The sequence below is a fragment of the Tursiops truncatus genome, chromosome 3 (assembly GCF_011762595.2).
Source record: "Tursiops truncatus isolate mTurTru1 chromosome 3, mTurTru1.mat.Y, whole genome shotgun sequence".
Lineage (NCBI taxonomy): Eukaryota > Metazoa > Chordata > Mammalia > Artiodactyla > Delphinidae > Tursiops > Tursiops truncatus.
Genome location: NC_047036.1, coordinates 91,373,579 through 91,391,425, shown reverse-complemented (window position 1 = coordinate 91,391,425; position 17,847 = coordinate 91,373,579). Strand labels below are relative to the sequence as shown.

Sequence of the window (17,847 nt, the reverse complement as noted above, 5' to 3'; positions counted from 1 at the left end):
CACCCACAGATTTCCCCAGGTAGTGAGTCACGAGAAAAGCTACGAAGCCAAATAGGCTTTTCCTTATTTCACTTCTGTACCCTGCAGCCTCTAAGCCTATCACTGACCATTAGGCACAATCTGTGGGCCACTCTATGGTGGCCCAAGGAAAGGAAGCAGCAGGAGCAAAAGCTGAAAGGTGAGAAAGGAAGGACTATTAGCAATAGTTTGGCAGGATCACCAATTCCTTCCAGGAATCACAGCAGACAGAATGACCTTAAAATGTACATTGTAGCATGTCACCTCCTACTTAGAACCCATCCAAGGCAATCAGAAAACATGCAAACTCCCCACAGCTACCTGGAATAAAATGCACACTTGGTGTGCCAGCCACCAGCTGTGCCTGATGGCACCTGCACCTCTCTGGTCCTCCTTCGCCCCTCTTCCCTCTCAGAGCTTCCAACGCACCAGGTCCTTCAACGGCCCAAGCGCCTGGCTGCCCAGGGCCTGGCATTCGCTGCTCCCTCTGCCTGACTCTGCTCTCAGCGGGCAGCTTCTCATCCCTCAAGTCTTTACTCAAATAGTAGCTCAGATAAATACCTACAGGGGGCCCCTCCTGTTAATCTCTACCACAGCTCCCTGCGGGTGCTCTGTGGAGGGCTCACCACACTGTCACTACTTTACTATTTATTGCAGTCTACCCTGTAGACTAGTCATGCAAAGATGGGGAGTATGCCCAACTTAGTCCCTGGTGTATCTGAGGTGCTGCCACAGTGTCTGGTGCATGGTTGGCATTTGATGTTTGCTAAATAGATGAACCTGTATTTTTAAAAACAAAGAGATGAACCTGTATTTTTAAAAATAACTCTGGCTGGGGAGAATTCCAAGAGACAAGGAGAACAATTAAAGTGGTCACAGATCACATCTTAAGTAACACTGATTGTGGTGCTACTAATAGTACCACTTACAAGGACTTTCTTTCTGACAATTGTACAGTTACATCAGTTAAGCAATGAACAGACTTGATTTGACTAATATAACCGTGATTGCCTGAATGTTTACTAACTGGGGGTCTGCGTGCTTTTACTGTGCACACAATCCCATGTGTCCTTGAACCTCCTTCACAAAGCAGAGGCCAGGTGGGCCTGTGGACTATTCCCAGGGTTAGCAGGCTGTTCTTCTGCCCCTTTCACCCCCTCTTCAAGTGTAACAAGCGCAGGTTATGCTGCTGCTCTACAGCAGGGCTTCTCAGCATGGGCTGCACATGAGACTCTTTTAAAAATTCCAAAACCCAGGCTGAACCCCAGACCAATTACATCAGAATCTTTGGGGATAGGGCCCAGGCATCAGCACTTTTTAAGGCTCCTCAGATAATTCCAATGGGCAGCCAAGGCTGAGAAGCACTGTTTTAGTGAAAAATCCAAGCACCCAGAGACCAACCTTCACTTAATTCCCTTATGATAATAGGATCTTGTATTCATTTTAAAGGTAAAAGCTGGTTGTACCAAAAGGAAGCATCCTATGAATAAATACTAATCTAGAGATACTCATAAATTGTTTCCTGAATGTTTATTTAAATCATTAAATCCCCTTTTTTAGATTTTTAATACTTTTCCAACTCCTATTACTACAAATGTCACTTTGCCTCAGAATACTCAGATAGAAAAGTGTATCTACTTGGTGAATAAAAAAATTCTAAAATATATAAAACCCACTTACCTGAACTACTCAGATACATGACCATCTCTACCATTTCACAGAATTCCTAGCAATAGGCACGAACACTTAGCTTCTTGTAAATAAAGAGAGCCAATAATATTCAATTGACTATGTAGAAAATGAATGAAAGAATGAGTTCAAACAAATGATAAAAAACTGAAATTGACTTGCTTGAAATTACTTTTAAAATATGACTTTAAAAATGGCTCCTGCTAGAAAGAGTCACATGTAGAGAACAAACTTATGGTTACCAAGCGGGGAAGGGCAAGGTGGGATGGACTGGGAGACTGGGATTGACATACAGACACTACTATGTGTAAAATAGATAACTAATGAGAGCCTACTGAATAGCACAGGGAACTCTACTCAATGCTCTATGGTGACCTAAATGGGAAGGAAATCTAAGAGGTATATGTATACGTATAACTGATTCAGTTTGTTGCACAGCAGCAACTAACACAACATTGTAAAGCAACTATACTCTAATAAAAATTAATTTAAAAACAGACAAACAAAGTGGCTCCTGCTAGAATTAATCCACTAGGTCAAAGAAAAGCATGTCCAAGCCCTGTCTGCCTTCAGTCACATCCACTTCCACATACATGGATCTATACATCCCACCCAGAAACAGATTTTTACTTTTCTAAAGCCCATATCAATCATCTAATCACACCAACAGACAAGGTTATGTTTCTCACAAGATTACTCACCAAATAGCACAGATGTGGAAAAAATGTTTTTTATGCTCTTCAGTATTTTTAAAGATCCACAGTCTTCCCTAGTTCAAAACAATTCAAGCAGCTAGGCAGTTATTAAATGTGATCAATAAGATCTGAAGCACAAACTTGAAAAATGCTTCAAAATCTTTATTACTAAAAGAACTCTTCCAAGTAGAATACACAAACAGAAGAAAAGTAAAGGAATGTTCTACCTGGTTATTTTGTCCATTATCACAGACACAGTGATGTGCAAGCCATTTTGAACCAGTGTTGTCTACAAACTTTCTATCTACACCATCTATTATTTTATGGAGAACTACTATTCTTATAACTTTTTCATTGATCTGAAAGTCAAACCAGTTTTTCTGGTCTGTCTTCAGAATTGTTTGGTATACACAAACAGTGTGGATGGTACTTTAGCCGATAATGTGGAGAGGATCTCCAAATTCAAAAGCAAGTAGTGTCCTATATGTAGCTAGATTTTCTGGAGCCACTAAGGGTCTGTACCAGACTAACTCAGTAATTACTACTTACGTAATTTCGATTTAATTTTTCAAGTCCGAACTTTTTCTAAAACACATTTCCCCTTTCTAGTCATATATTAAATTCTAGCCGGGCCTAGGATAGACACAGTCGTAATAATGTGTTATTGGTGTCTTAGCCTTCCAGCTGAAATATTTTCTTCCTTTTTTTTTTAATCCCTGTGGTTGAGGAAAGTTGTACAGACCAATTCAATAGAAGTAAAACCCACCAGCTTTCTTGGGAAGAACTGTAGAATACAACAAAATTTATTTGTGGGGAAGCATAATTCCTATTGAATGAATGGAAAAATGAAATTGTAGAATATTTTCAAATTAAACACACTGTAGAGTAAAAACAGCCTCAGCTAGCAGAAAAGTCAGATCGTAATCTGATAAGATTCACTTGCCATTTAGATTAATTATATAGATGGGTCATTTATATAACCAAGGAGATATATTAGGGATGCATTTTATAAGGTTTGTTTTTGTTTTTATACTAGGGTAAGTGTTTCCCGTTTGCCTGTAATAAGTGGCGAGCCTTTTTAATATAAAGAAGACAAAATTCTCCCCAGTGTCTGAATTAACATTACTTCTGAATTAAAGAAGCTCTAATTGATGGGGATTTACTGTGTACATAAATATAAGATGAAATACACACTGAAATAATTATTAGGGAGAAAGAATCGGCTCTCTGTACCCGTTGAGATCGTCCCACCAGTAAAGGTCGACTTTGCTCTGCCTTTCATTTGCGCAGCTGTTAGAAGGCATACACTCCGCCAGTTTAACCTGATGAAATATACATTTCGGCTAGTCATCGGGAGATCAGGTGTCAAGGTAAAGCTCTAAAATATGTAACCTTAAGCAGTCAGTTACTACTCTTTGGTCCTCTGACCACTCTCCCAGGGAAATGGGGATGGTACAGCAACTAGAACAGCTCTGGATGGGGGAAGGGGAGTGAAGGGGAGGAAGGGACGGTTGCAGGGGGAGCCACTTACGAGACGTAGGCTGGGTAACCAAATCCTATCAGGTTGCAGAGGAGAGAGGCTCCATAACCGAACACCAGGTACAAAGCCACCAGCCCGATGACACCTGCAGACACGAGGAGGGAAGTGGGTCGGGTGGCACACAGGCGCTCCAGCCGGGCAGCCCCCGCCAACACCGCAAAGCTTGGCCCGTTCTAGGCACTGGAGAAAAACCGCACCGAGGCTGGGCCCGCGCCTTCTCGGGGCTTTGCCTTTGGTCTGGGGATACTGGCAGGCCGCACCTTTGTGCCCTTCCTTCCCCCGTCCCTCCCGCAAGGGGCCCCACGCCACACTGCGCACCAGCTGCAGGAGCCCCGCTTCCTTCCCGGAGCGTCTGGGCAGGCCGGGATTCCGGCGCCTGCCCGCAGCCCCTCCCGTCCCGCGCCCAACTCCGCGGAGGGTCTGGCTAGGACCCGGCACTCCGCCACGGGGACCCCGCCACTCGGCGTCAGCTCTGCGCTCGGCCACAGGCACACGACACTGGGCCGCAGGGCAGACACGTCAGCGCCGGCCGGTCCCCGGCCCCACGTCCCGGGCGCTCCGCCACCGGGCCGCCCCGGGCGAGGTCTCTGGCCCCTGGCCTGTCCAGGCGGCCACTTCTGTCCCCGACGACGCCACTCACCCCCGTCTGTCACCGAACCCGTGGTCCCAGCTGCGATGCGACAGCCGCTCCCGGGCCGGGCAAGCGGCGGGATCCCGCGGGCCGCAGCCCCACACTCACCGAGGGCCATGTAGCTCCGGTTCACGCCGGTCTTGGCCTCGAGCTTGGCCAAGATGTCAGTCATGCAGTTCTTCTGGTGAAGGAACTGGTCGAACCTCTGCCTCATGGCTGCAGACATGGCGGGGACCGTCGCGCCGCCGCCTGGGACTGCTCCTGGTGCCGGGTGGCCGCAGAGCGAGGTGACTGGGGCGGCGCCGGGCGGGGCGGGAGGCGGTCGATTCCCGAGTCCCTCCGCTCGCGCCCCGCAGCCCCCCTCCTCGCCCCGCCCAGCCGCGCCGCCCCCTCTCCCTCCCGCGGTCCTCGGCGAGCGCCACACCCTCGGTGGCGGCGCTAGCAGCCAACTGCTGGGCGGCCGCCCACTGCCTCTGTTAACTGGGTAAAAAGAGGGTGGTGAGTCTTGTGAGGTCCCTTCGGAAATCGTACTCGAAAGGAGGGGGCAGGCGGCCTTGTTGCTCCCACCTAAAAAGTAGCGGGACTGGTTTGATGTACCTACCCTGTTCTGCTAAACCTGCTGAGACGTTTTAAATCTAGAAATTGAAATGCTCGACCATCCTGAAAGAGCTCTTTGGTTGCAGACCTACTTTTCCCTTCGTTGTCAGTACTCGGCATAGTTCTTCTCACTTACAGATAGGAGTCTTTTTGAAAAGACCCTTGAAGAAACTTAACACACCCTCCTCTGGGGACACCATTTCCAAGAAAAGTCCTGCCCTACACTGCTTAAACCATTTCATGGTGGGCTTGGCATTTGCTTGGTCTCTGATACCATGGAAACTTTTCCAGACCCCGGCTGCGAAGTCAGTAGTGCGCGCTTGCCTACAAGCAAAATTACCCTGCAGAAGGTAATTCCAAATCTTTGGGCAGAACTTCACTTTGCTTCCTTCAGAATGTCGTGCTCATGCTCTTCCTCCACCTAAACTTAGGCTCTTGTTACCGCGCTCGCCCGTATTATTTCAGGAAACTCCCTTTGAAAGTATTCTTTCTTACTCCTGTGATCTGCACCCTGCTGCAGAGTTTTCCTGGTTGCTTAAGCTTGAAAGGCTCTCCGTTCCCTACAGACCAGAGCTCCCATTCCTTAGTATAGCATTCACTGGCCCTGTGCACAGACTTGCCCCAACATTCTCTCTTTGTCCTGTGCAACCCCTCTGCTCTTTCAAATTGACTTTACAGTACTACCTTACACTTCAGTGAAAAGCTACCTTGCCCACTCTTAGCCTTTTCCTTTTGTGCTAATTCTCCTTCCTCTTTTCTTCCCCAGATCTTAGCTCAATTCTCTCAGTAGTCCCATGACCATCCAGACAAATCAGTGACCAAATTAAATTTAAAAAAAAAAGTAAATAAACCAATAATAGGATTACTGTGATAGCCTCCCCGCTGAGGTGTCCATTTCTGTCTTTGTACCTACAGGCAATTCTCAGTGTGGCAGCCAACTGGAATATTTTTAAAATGTGAGTCAAGTTGTGCCGTCTTTTTGCTCTTAACCCTCCAGTAGCTTCCCATCTGCTGGCCTCAAGGTCATAGATGATATGTGTGGTTCATCCTTCTCCCTTCTAATTTCATCTCCTATTGCCTACTTCCTTGCTGTGCCTCAAACAAGCTGAGCCCACTCCTGCCCCTGGGCTTTTACTTTTTTGCTGTCTCAGTGGCTCTCAAACCGCAGTGATTTTGTCCCCCACAGGACATGTGGCAATGTCTGGAGACATCTTTGGTTGTCAGATGAGTGGTGACAACTGGGGTAGCAGATGTTACTCACCACTACTAGCATCTAGTAGGGATGCTGCTAAACATCCTGCAATGCACAGGTCAGTCCCCCCCACCGCCCACCCCCGCAAAGAAGAATAATCCAGCCCCAAATGTCAGTAGTGCTGAAGTGGGGAAACCCTTCTAAAAGCTCCAGATAAGCACTTAACTGTCTCCTCCCATTCGTCAGGTCCTTGATCAAATGACAAATTTGTGAGGCCCTCTCTGATCCAGAATTGCAACCCCCGATGCTCTCTAGCCACTGTCTTGCTTTATTTTGCTCTATAACACATTACTGTCTGATAGTCTGTGTGTTCTATTTGTATTTTTTTTCTTTCCCCACTAAATTATGAGATCCACAAACGTGGGTATTTTTGCATGTTTTGATTATATCTGTGTCTCAAACACCTAGAACAGTGCCTGGTACTTAATAGGTGTTCAAACTATTTGATGAATTAACGAATATCTAACATGCATTGTACTACTCAGTATTCTATGTGTTACATGTACTAATTCACTTAATCCTCACAACAGCATGGTGTAGATACTATCTATTTTATCCTCATTTAAGGGAGGGAAATGAGGTATGCCAGGGTCTCAAAATTGATAAATGTCAGAATTAGAATTCAGACAGGACTCTTACCCCCTGCTGATACGGGTTAAATTGTGTCCCCTGCAAAATGGATAAGTTGGAGTTAAAACCCCTACCTTATTTGGAGGTAGGGTCTTTATAGAGGTAATCAAGTTAAAATGAGGTTATTAGGGTAGACTCTAATCCAGTATGACTGGGTCCTTATAAAATGGGGAAATTTGGATGCAGAGACAGACACACATAGAGGGAAGATGATCTGAAGACACAAAGGGAGAAGCCAGCCATCTACCAGCCAAGGAGAGAGGCCTTCCCTCACAGCCCTCAAATAAAACCAACCCTGCTGACACCTTGATCTTGGACATCTGGCTTCCAGAACTGTGAGACAATACATTTCTTTTATTTAAGGCAGTTTGTGGTACTTTGTTACGGCAGCCATAGCTAGTACAACTGGCTACGAGGATAACTGAATTTTGAACTTTTTAACCAGTTGTGTGTTTGTATAATTTCCTACTAAGTGAGTACAGTAATTATTCATTTGGTTGGAAGTCAGTGTCATGTTTTTGAGAACTTCAAATGATTCACAGTTTGATAGTGTTATCTTTTTTAAGCCAAGGAACAACATCTTTCAAGTTAGGTATTCAAATCAGCCTAGATTTTTATGACTACGTTTCATATAGTGTCAACACACTATGCGTGAAGTATTTGGAAACATACCATTCATTTGGACTTCTTTTGTATAAATATTGCTCCCTTCCCAGTTTTCTGTGAAGTTAGCTTCCAAATTTTTTCTTTCCTCCGTCATTCTAACACTGGCAAGATGAGGCAGCAAGGTAAGGCGTAGTGTGTGTGTGGAGCACAGCCTCTGGATCCAGCCTGTACAGATGAAATCCCAGGTCCACCATTTAGCTGTGTGACTTTGGGCAAGTTACATAAGCTCTCTGTTCCTCTGTTCCCTCATCTGCAAAATAGGGGTGACAATAGAACCTATTTCATAGGGTTATCATGATGATTGAATGAGTTGCTATTTGTAAAGTTTTTGGAAGAGTGCCTGTTGCAAAATAAGTATTGGTTAAGTGTATATATTTTTTTCTTTTCTTTTTTTTTTGGCTTCTGGGATCTTTAGTTCCCCGACCAGGGATCGAAACCATACCCCCTGTGGTGGAAGCATGGCGTCTTAACCACTGGACTGCCAGGGAAGTCCCTCTTAAATAATTTAAGAAAGAAGAAGAAAAAACACAGCTAGATGCTAAAATTGAGATAGAGGAGTACATAGTTCTTGCCTTTAGGAAATGACAGTAAGGTTGGGGAGTGTGGGACCCTTAGCCCATTCAGACACCACTACAAAGCTTAGACTCTTTCAGAGCTAAGAAAAAAGATGCAGAAGATAAGAGCTCAGACTCGGATCTCAAACCATTCACCTAGTTGTATTTATGGAGTATATCCTAGATGCCAGACGCTGTTAGACCTGGGAAGCAGACAGACCAGGTCTCTGCCTGGAAGGCGATGGAGCAGGCTGGCCTGAAGCCCGCTGACTTTGGCAGTTCCTAAGAAGGAAGTCAAACCAACTCGGGATGATGCAAATGCTATTACTCTACCCTTTCCTGAGCTAGGGAAGAAATTTCTGCCCGAGACCTATGATCAGGTCACTTTTGTTCTCCACAAGCTGTTTCTTCAGGTTAAGATAATCTCTTAACCACTTGAAGTCATTAACATATTTTTGTTCTAACTCTCATGTATGTTAGGAAGAAGTTGTAGGGCATAGTTTGCCAGATAATCTCTTTGTTACCCACCCCACATATGGAGGGGGGACCCTGGCTTTTATTGGAGCCTGGCACCCATGAGGTAGCCAGCCTTCTCAGTCAGGAGACCCTCTGACCCTGTGGACACAGCCCTGTTGGACACACCCCACCTCCCTCTGCTGGAGGAGGCTAGTGGCAACATGTCATAGAAATAAAAAGAGGAAAAGACGAAGTAAACAAAACCTGAGGCACAGACGACAGGAGGAAAATGCAGAGGCTATTAATATAACTGAAGAAAGAGTATTAAAAGAAATAAAATGTGAAAATTACCATGCTTCACTGAATACATTTAAATTACATTTTGTTTGCCTCATTTGTCTTATTCTTAAACACTTTCTACTGAAAATATGGACAAAGCATTTTATTGTGTTTCCATGTATCAAACAAGAAGTTGAATTTTAGAAAATTACTGCTCACGATTGAGAATAAATCAACCTGGGAATAACCTATTGTTTAGCAAAAGATTTTTATTCTGAAATTAAATATCATATGCCATTGCTATTGCCCATAAATCTTGAGATTTTCACCAGGTATAAAATGGCCGTCCATTTCTCTTATAGTCCCTGCACAGGAGACAAATAGAAAATAAGTCACTGGTAGGTTGTTTCTCTATGTTCAAGACCATTTAGTCCAGTTCTGGACAAACCATGGCATTTGGATTCCATACTGAGATTGTCCACTGACCCTGGTGTCTGGTTCCAACCACAGAGAGCAATCCAGATTCGCCTCATAGCCTATAGGGTGGTGTGCATTTTTTGCTTTTCTTTCCATGTAGGAGAAGGAGGAGAAGGAGGAGAAAGATTCAGACAATTTTGTGCACTTCCCTTTGTGACTAGGCATCAGGAAAATGTACTTAACTTGAATAAAGGAAGCAAGCAGTTGTATCAGTTTCTTGTGGCTGCTATGACAAACTACCACAAACCTGGTGGCTTAAAACAACACAGCCTTGTTGTCTTACAGTTCTTTATGTCAGAAGTCTGAAACACGTCTCACTGGGCTAAAACCAACATGTCGTCAGCAAGGCTACATTCCTTTCTGGAAACTCAGGGGAAGATCTGTATTTTGGCTCATTTTGGGTTTTTGGCAAAATTCAGGCTCTTGTGGTTGTAGGACTGAGGTTGCCATTTCCTTCCTCATCTTCAAAGCCAGCAGCAGTCGGTCAAATCCCTCTCATACTTCAAATTTCTCTTCCTTTTTCTTCCATCTCATCTCTCTGACCCATCTTCCTTCCACTTTCATTTTTAGGGTCTCATGTGATTATGTTGGGTCCACCCAGATAATCTAGGGTAATCTTCCTATTTTAAGGTCCATAACCTTAATAAGATCTGCAAAGTCCCTTTTGCCATGTAAGGGGACATAGTCACAAGTTCTGGATAGTATGGCATGGACATTTTCAGGGGAGTCATTTTTCTGCCTAACGTACCAGCCATACATGGAAGGTCCAAAACCAGTCTCAAGGTCCCTAGAAAGAATGAATATGTTAAGATCAATGAGCTGGTGTAGCCCTTTTATTCACACTGAGGGCCCACCCAGGACATGGCAAAGATTTAATTAAGGCACAGGTCCTGAAGCAGACGCCCTGGGTTACTAGCTGCAAAATCTTAGGAAAGTTCTCAAACTCCAAAAGCCCCACTTTCCTTGGTCTATAAAATGAAGGTAATGTTAGTATCTACCAGCTGTAGCCTGAATGTTTGTGTCCTCCCCAAATCCATATGTTGAAACCTAATCCCAAATGTGGTGGTATTTGGAGATGGGGTCTTTGGGAGGTAATTAGATCATGAGGGTGGAGGCCTCATGAATGGGACTAGTACCCTTGTAAAAGATGCTCCAGAGAGCTCTCTCGCCCCTTCCATCATGCAAGGACACAGAGAGAACATGGCAGTCCATGAACCAGGAAGTCAGCTCTCACCAGATACCAGATCTGGCAGCTCCTTGATCTTGGATTTCCTAGCTTCCAGAGCTGTGAGAAATAAATGTTTGTTGTTTAAGTCACCCAGTCTATTTTTGTTATAGCAGTCCAAATGGACTAATATAATACCTCATAGGGTTGTTGAGACAAATGGCCTACTTCATCTAAAGCATTCCTTAGGGCTTCCCTGGTGGCGCAGTGGTTGAGAGTCCGCCTGCCGATGCAGGGGACATGGGTTCGTGCCCCGGTCCGGGAGGATCCCATGTGCCGCGGAGCGGCTGGGCCCGCGAGCCATGGCCGCAGAGCCTGTGCGTCCGGAGCCTGTGCTCCACAACGGGAGAGGCCACAGCAGTTAGAGGCCCGCGTACCACAAAAAAACCAAAAAAACAAAAAAATAAATAAAGCACTCCTTAGAGTGCCCAGCCTCATGAGTGCTGGCGCTAATCTGAAAGATTCATACATACGTGAAGTATCATAAGAGTCGATACCTGAAATTCCTCTCTTGTCTCATCCCTTTGATTCCAGTATCTGCTATCTGTGAAAATAAAAATACTCTAGAAGAAATAAGAGCATATTTTCATCAGCAATTACGGGAAAGAGGAAGGAAAACAAAAATTTTTACTGAGCACCTATTTCGTGTTAGCGATTTGTGTCCATGAAGGATCTAAGAGCATATTTTAATAGAGTGGAGGCACCAGGTGCTTGAGGATTTAAAAAGTAGACTTTCTCCAGGTACACAATAGTGAAACCAAGTTGCTAATTTCCTATTGCGTTTAGGACCCTTTGACTAATCAGTGGCCAAAGGAAATGGACTCGCCAGGCCTGCACAGATGCAAACAAGGAACTGACCTAACAACGCATGCCCGGTCAGGTCAAGCTGTCCTCTGACACACAGCAAGCTGATGTATGCAGCTTTTTATCACTTAACAGTCTCCAAATGCTTCCTCTCTCTCCTTGGGCTCTGTCTTTCATCCTTTTTTGGATGGGTTTTGGCCCAAGATCCTCAAGCTCTTGGACATCATTCATGCTGTGACCACACTCATTGACTCAAGAACATGCCTCTTCCTTAAAATACGTAAATAACTTTTGCTTTATTATGAGGTCTGCCCTGCACTTAGGAGAGGATGACTTGATCATGTAGCCTTTTGCTTATTATCCAGGATGGTATCTCTAAAATCAATGCTGATGTAGATTTATAACTAGTTAGTATTGAGGGGTTTGGAATAAGATTTGGGAGTACAGGCCAGATTTTTTTGTCACTTATGTTTCTAAGAACTCCTTACCTATCGACCACCGAAAGAAAAACTCTCTGCTGAAAGTGAGAATGTATTAGTATAAAAAATTATGATGTACGTACACTGCCTCCAAAAAACATCACCTGTTGTGTGTATCATCTTAATCACCTTTACACAATTTACTGAAAGTCACAGTGTTGAGACTTTTGATGATCATTCTTAGGCAAACAGTTTGAACTTGGAAACATTAGTCATTACAGCTGTAACTTATAATTTTGTACAATTGTCACTAAATTTATGTTTAGCACAGTACACCAAGTCTACATCACCTGAATATTTGGTATGTTTATAACACAGTGACATATGAAATGGATTAAAGGAGGAGTTTCCATTTCTGGATTTTGGGCGAGTGTGGTTACTTACAGCGTATGTCTTTAACATGTAGGAGGACCTTTATACTTAGATTGCTTGATATCAAGTTCACAACTTTAATGTTAATGCCATGATTTGGTTAGATACAGATATCTTAAATAAGCCACAAAAGACTTGAGTGCAAAATTAAGTGGAGGATAGGCAGTTATCTTGATAAGCGAAAATAAAAACATTGGCTCAATTTCAGAGTAATCTATTTAACATAATTTTTTATAGTTACCTCAAATTACTTTTTCCAATTTGTATTAATTCAGAGGAGAATAAAGAAAAGAATCAACTTAGCCTGAAGACCTGCATCAGTTTATAGAGTATGATTTCTTTTCACTTGCCTTAGATTACATCCCCACTGACAGAGGAAAGTGGAGAGTTAAGCAAAAATCTTTGGATTTTACTGCTAAAAATTATATGAACAATAACTTGGTGTAGACAGCCCCATGCTATGGCGTTTTAACAGAGAAAAATTGGACATGGGTAGATTTTTCAGGATGAGTTAGAATGGTCAGTGCTGTTTTTGTCAAGTATAGAAAATATTCCAGAATATACTCCTCCACCCTTGAAGTCACTTTCCATTAATATTAGACCTAACTATTTAGATTTAATTTGCTAAAGGTTTCAGACTCATTTTCAGAAGGCTACTGAATCATCAGTACTTAATATTCATTCATTCAACATTTATTTACTGAACACCTACTATCTGCTAGGCACTGAATATACACCAGAAACCAAGAAAGATGAGGTCCAAGCTTTATGTATCTCAAAATATTTGATATATATCAGTGAGAATTTGAAAGAAACTTTAATATCTTAACCCAATACTTATGTTTTTCTTCACTAAAGAGAAAACTATTATCAAGGTCAAGAAACTTCTCCACTTGACCATTATGTGGTATCATTTGTTCATTCTTTACCAGCCACAGCCTACTCTGCTAGCAGCAAATCCTTTCCAACTCCATCAGCTTTTCTCTCCCCCTTTCCCCAGATCCAACAGGAGTTGGGGGAGTAGTGACTTCACGGGTGAATCATCATTATGCCACATTACATAATAAATTCATAAGTGCTAATAGTGGAAAAAACTAAACAAGGGGGAAAGACCCATTGTTTATCCCCCATCTTCCAGTCTCCCAGTACTTCCCTAGTGGGGTCAGTTGTGAAATGATCAGACCCGTGAGGAGTGGGAGGGAGAGCTAATCATTGACCTGACCAAGCACCTTATGTTAATAATCTCCTTTTATTCTGTAGGGAGACATTTCCAATGTATAAACAGACATATTATTGTTTTACCTTAATGTAAAATGTGTTGGCAATTAGAAATTTTTTGTTATACCAGTGAACTAATATGTTAACAATGAGATTCTGGCATCCTATCCCACTTGAGTAATTCTGAGGAAAGGAAGCCAGAATAGCAGAGTCACCCCAAAATAGCCTGAGACTACAGCTTTGGGCAGGACAACCCAAAGCCAAAATTGTGAGGTGAGCAGAGCTATTTATTCACTGACTCATCTGTTTTACGCGTATCTATATAGTGGCTGTGATGTGCTAAGCATTGTTCTTGAAGGTGAATAAGATGCACTTCCTGCCCAAAGAAATTTATAAATTTTAGCTTTCCTCTCCTGACCTTTTCTTTTTAACCTCTGTACCTCCCTCATATGTCCAGTATCCTAGTACTTCTTGTTCGTTGCTCTCTTTATTCTCTCCTGTTGTCAAAAGCTCTTCTTAATTAGCTACAAGTTGAGAATAAATTGATTGTTAATTCACACTATTGTGTAAAAGACTGTAATGGCTAAATTCATTGTATTCTACTATCTTTCTCAGAGGTGTTTGCATTGTCAGAGAAAGGAATTCCTTAATTTGAAGCAGTGACATTAACGGTAGAGCTCTAGACATTAGTGAAGCAATAATGGAGGTTTTCTCCCCTTAATGTATGTAATTTCCCAAGGTCCACCATAAATGAATAAGGCTAGTCCTGACTTTGAGTCCTGAATGATCAGTTCACTTTTTGATACGAGTTCTAGTAAACCAAGCTGGCTACATTTTTTTGTGCTAGTACAATTAAACCAAAATCTTTTAGATATTAAAGCACATTTCTCCTTTCATCTATAATTAAAGTTCTCACAACTTTTAATTTTTTTTTAATAAATTTATTTTATTTATTTATTTTTGGCTGCGTTGGGTCTTCGTTCCTGCGTGCGGGCTTTCTCTAGTTGCGGCAAGCTACTCTTCGTTGCAGTGCACGGGCTTCTCGTTGCAGTGCACGGGCTTCTTATCCTGCTGTGGAGCACGGTCTCTAGGTGCACCGGCTCAGTAGTTGTGGCACATGGGCTCAGTAGTTGTGGCGCACAGGCTTAATTGCTCTGTTGCATGAAGGAACTTCCCGGACCAGGGCTCTAACCCACATCCTTTGCATTGGCAAGCGGATTCTTAACCACTGCACCACCAGGGAAGCCCAGTTTTCATGACTTTTAAAAGTAGTTTTCTCTATTATGCACTTACTCATTCAATAAATGCTGTTGAATGCCTATAAAATGCCAGTCATACTATTAAGCAGAAATAAAAATTCCTATTGGCGTTAATAACACAAAGCATAAAATAGATAAGCACAAATTTGACAAGATATTGTTGGACATTTTAAAAATATTTATTTATTTATTTAGGCTGCTCTGGGTCTTAGTTGCAGCACGTGGGATCTTAGTTGCGGCATACGGACTTCTTAGTTGCAGCATATGGACTCTTAGTTTGTGGCATGCATGTGGGATCTAGTTCCCTGACCAGGGATCGAACCTGGGCCCCCTGCATTGGGAGCACGGAGTCTTACCCACTGGACCACAGGGGAAGTCCCTGATGGACATATTTAAAGAAAACTACATAACTTGACTGAGGAACATAAAAGCCTTGGGACATATTCAATATTATAAATGTGTCAGCTCTTCCCAAATGTATCCATAAATTTAACACAATCCCAACATTTTGGATTTAACAAGATGATTCTAAATTTCACCGGTAAGGATAAGCATGCAAAAATAACTAGTAACATTCAAAAAAAGAAAAATATGCGGGGAGACTGTCTTATCAGGTATATAGCTACAGTAATTAAAGCCATGTATCCTGGTGCAAGAATGGACAAATGGGGCTTCCCTGGTGGCGCAGTGTTTGAGAATCTGCCTGCCAATGCAGGGGACATGGGTTCGAGCCCTGGTCTGGGAAGATCCCACATGCCGCGGAGCAACTAGGCCCGTGAGCCACAACTACTGAGCCTGCGTGTCTGGAGCTTGTGCTCCACAACAAGAGAGGCCGCGACAGTGAGAGGCCCGCGCACCGCGATGAAGAGTGGCCCCCACTTGCTGCAACTAGAGAAAGCCCTCGCACAGAAACGAAGACCCAAGACAGTCAAAAATAAATAAATTAATTAAAAAAAAAAAGAATGGACAAATGAGAAATAAAACAACATATAGACAGACAACAATATATACGTAAAAGTAACATGTGAACAAAAGCGGAGGGGAGGACTTCCCTGGTGATCCAGTGGTTAAGACTCCTCGCTCCCAATGCAGGGGGCCCAGGTTCAATCCCTGGTCAGGGAACTAGATCCCGCATACCACAACTAAAGATCCTGCATGTCTCAACAACGATCCCACGTGCCACAACTAAGACCTGATGCAGCCAAATAAATAAATATATATATATATATATATATATTTTTTTTTTAATGGAGAGGAATGGTAAAAACAGACATCTAAAAGGCAAAAGCAAATCTGGAAAATATTTCATGTGTATATCACAGACAGGGTTAGTAACTATGTATAAGCAGTTATCTAAGAAAAATAGGAAAATTACAAGAAAAGTGGACAAAGTGAATAGGATAATTCACAAAATAAGAAAAATACACAACAACCATGGGAAACATGTTCATTCTCACTTTAAATCAAAAACTGCTGGTTAAAACAATGAGATACCATTTTTGACTGGTGGGTGAAAAAAAAAATTAAAATTGATAATACCCAGGACTGATGAGAAAGTGCAGAAAACATACAGGAGGATATTCTATCAACACTGTTTTAATACCAAAAGATAGGTAAAAGCCTAAACCCAATAAGTAGACAATGGATTAAATGCTAGAGTATAGCTGTACAGTGGAATATTATTAAACAATTTGAAAGATGACATAATTAAAAAGGGTGACAAATTTTAAAAGAACAATTAAAAAGGGTGACAAATATTTTAATGGACATGAAAAGCTGTTCATTATGTATACTTTTATTAATTTCTGAAACAGTACATGCCTTTTTAGAATAGATGCATATATATATATAAAGTAAAAAATTTAAGTTTCCTCTACTTATCCCCCTTCCATCCCATCCCCTGCGGTTAACAGTTTGATTTGTACCCTGCCAGATCATTTTCTGTATAAATAAAGCATATATCTGTATATCTAGGTTTATATTTGTATCTAGATATAAACATAGAATTTTAAAATGAAATACATTCATACTATGAACATATGTATTACTCAGTAACTTATTTTTTCATTCTACCACATACCAAGAATATCTATGATATATTAAGTAAAAAAGTAAGGTTGTAGGGTGTCCCTGATGGCGCAGTGGTTAAGAATCTGCCTGCCAATGTAGAGGACACGGGTTCTGAGCCATGGTCCCGGAAGTTCCCACATGCCGCGGAGCAACAAAGCCCGTGCGCCACAGCTACTGAGCCTGCGCTCTAGAGCCTGTGAGCCACAACTACTGAGCCCATGTGCCTAGAGCCCGTGCTCCCAACAAGAGAAGCCACTGCAATGAGAAGCCCACGCACCTCAACGAAGAGTAGCCCCCGCTCGCCGCAACTAGAGAAAGCCCGCACACAGCAGCGAAGACCCAACACAGCCAAAAAATAATTAATTAATTTTAAAAATAGAAAATGTATTTACATAGAGTGGTGAATTTGTAGCAGTAGTAAAAGATTTTACTCCATAAAATTACTAGCCCCATGGATGTGGGTGTTTCTTTATGCCTTTGTGGGTATCTCTCTATGTATCAGTCTTTGGTTTTGCCGTAAGATACTGAGAAAAATTGTGTTACTTACTGACTTCATCAAATAATTACATTTTCTATATATTTTATGCTAGGAGTGAAACTCAGTTGTTGCTTGTTTAGCGGTTTTGGATCAATCATCCTTTATATTTCTTTATAGCACTTATCACTGTCATTGTAATATTATGCATGTATTGGTATATGTCTGCCTATAGAAGGCAATCTCCCTGAGACCCAGGACTTTGTCTTGTTTTCTGCTGTACCCTGATTGGGTCCATGCGCCAGCCACCCCAGAGGTCCTTCATTTACCCTGTATCAATCCCAAACCTTTCCCTTTTGCCCAAAAGTAACCATATCTTGACTTGTATGGTCATTTCCTTACTTTCTTTATAGTCTGTCAACCAAGATACATCTCTAAACCCTATAGTTTAAAAAATGTAC

At 42.5% G+C, this 17,847-nt stretch overlaps 1 protein-coding gene across 1 annotated transcript in view; it reads right to left on the bottom strand.

The window, feature by feature from the left end:
* Nucleotides 1-4,906, bottom strand: part of REEP5 (receptor accessory protein 5) — a 41,183-nt gene extending 36,277 nt beyond the window's left edge. The window contains exons 1-2 of the mRNA XM_019940824.3: nt 4,682-4,906; nt 3,934-4,027 (exon numbers count right to left, since the gene is read on the bottom strand). Of these exons, the coding sequence (XP_019796383.1) occupies nt 3,934-4,027; nt 4,682-4,799 (212 nt within the window). The 5' untranslated portion in view covers nt 4,800-4,906. The remainder of the gene's footprint in view (nt 1-3,933; nt 4,028-4,681) is intronic.
* Between the last annotated feature and the right edge of the window lie 12,941 nt (nt 4,907-17,847).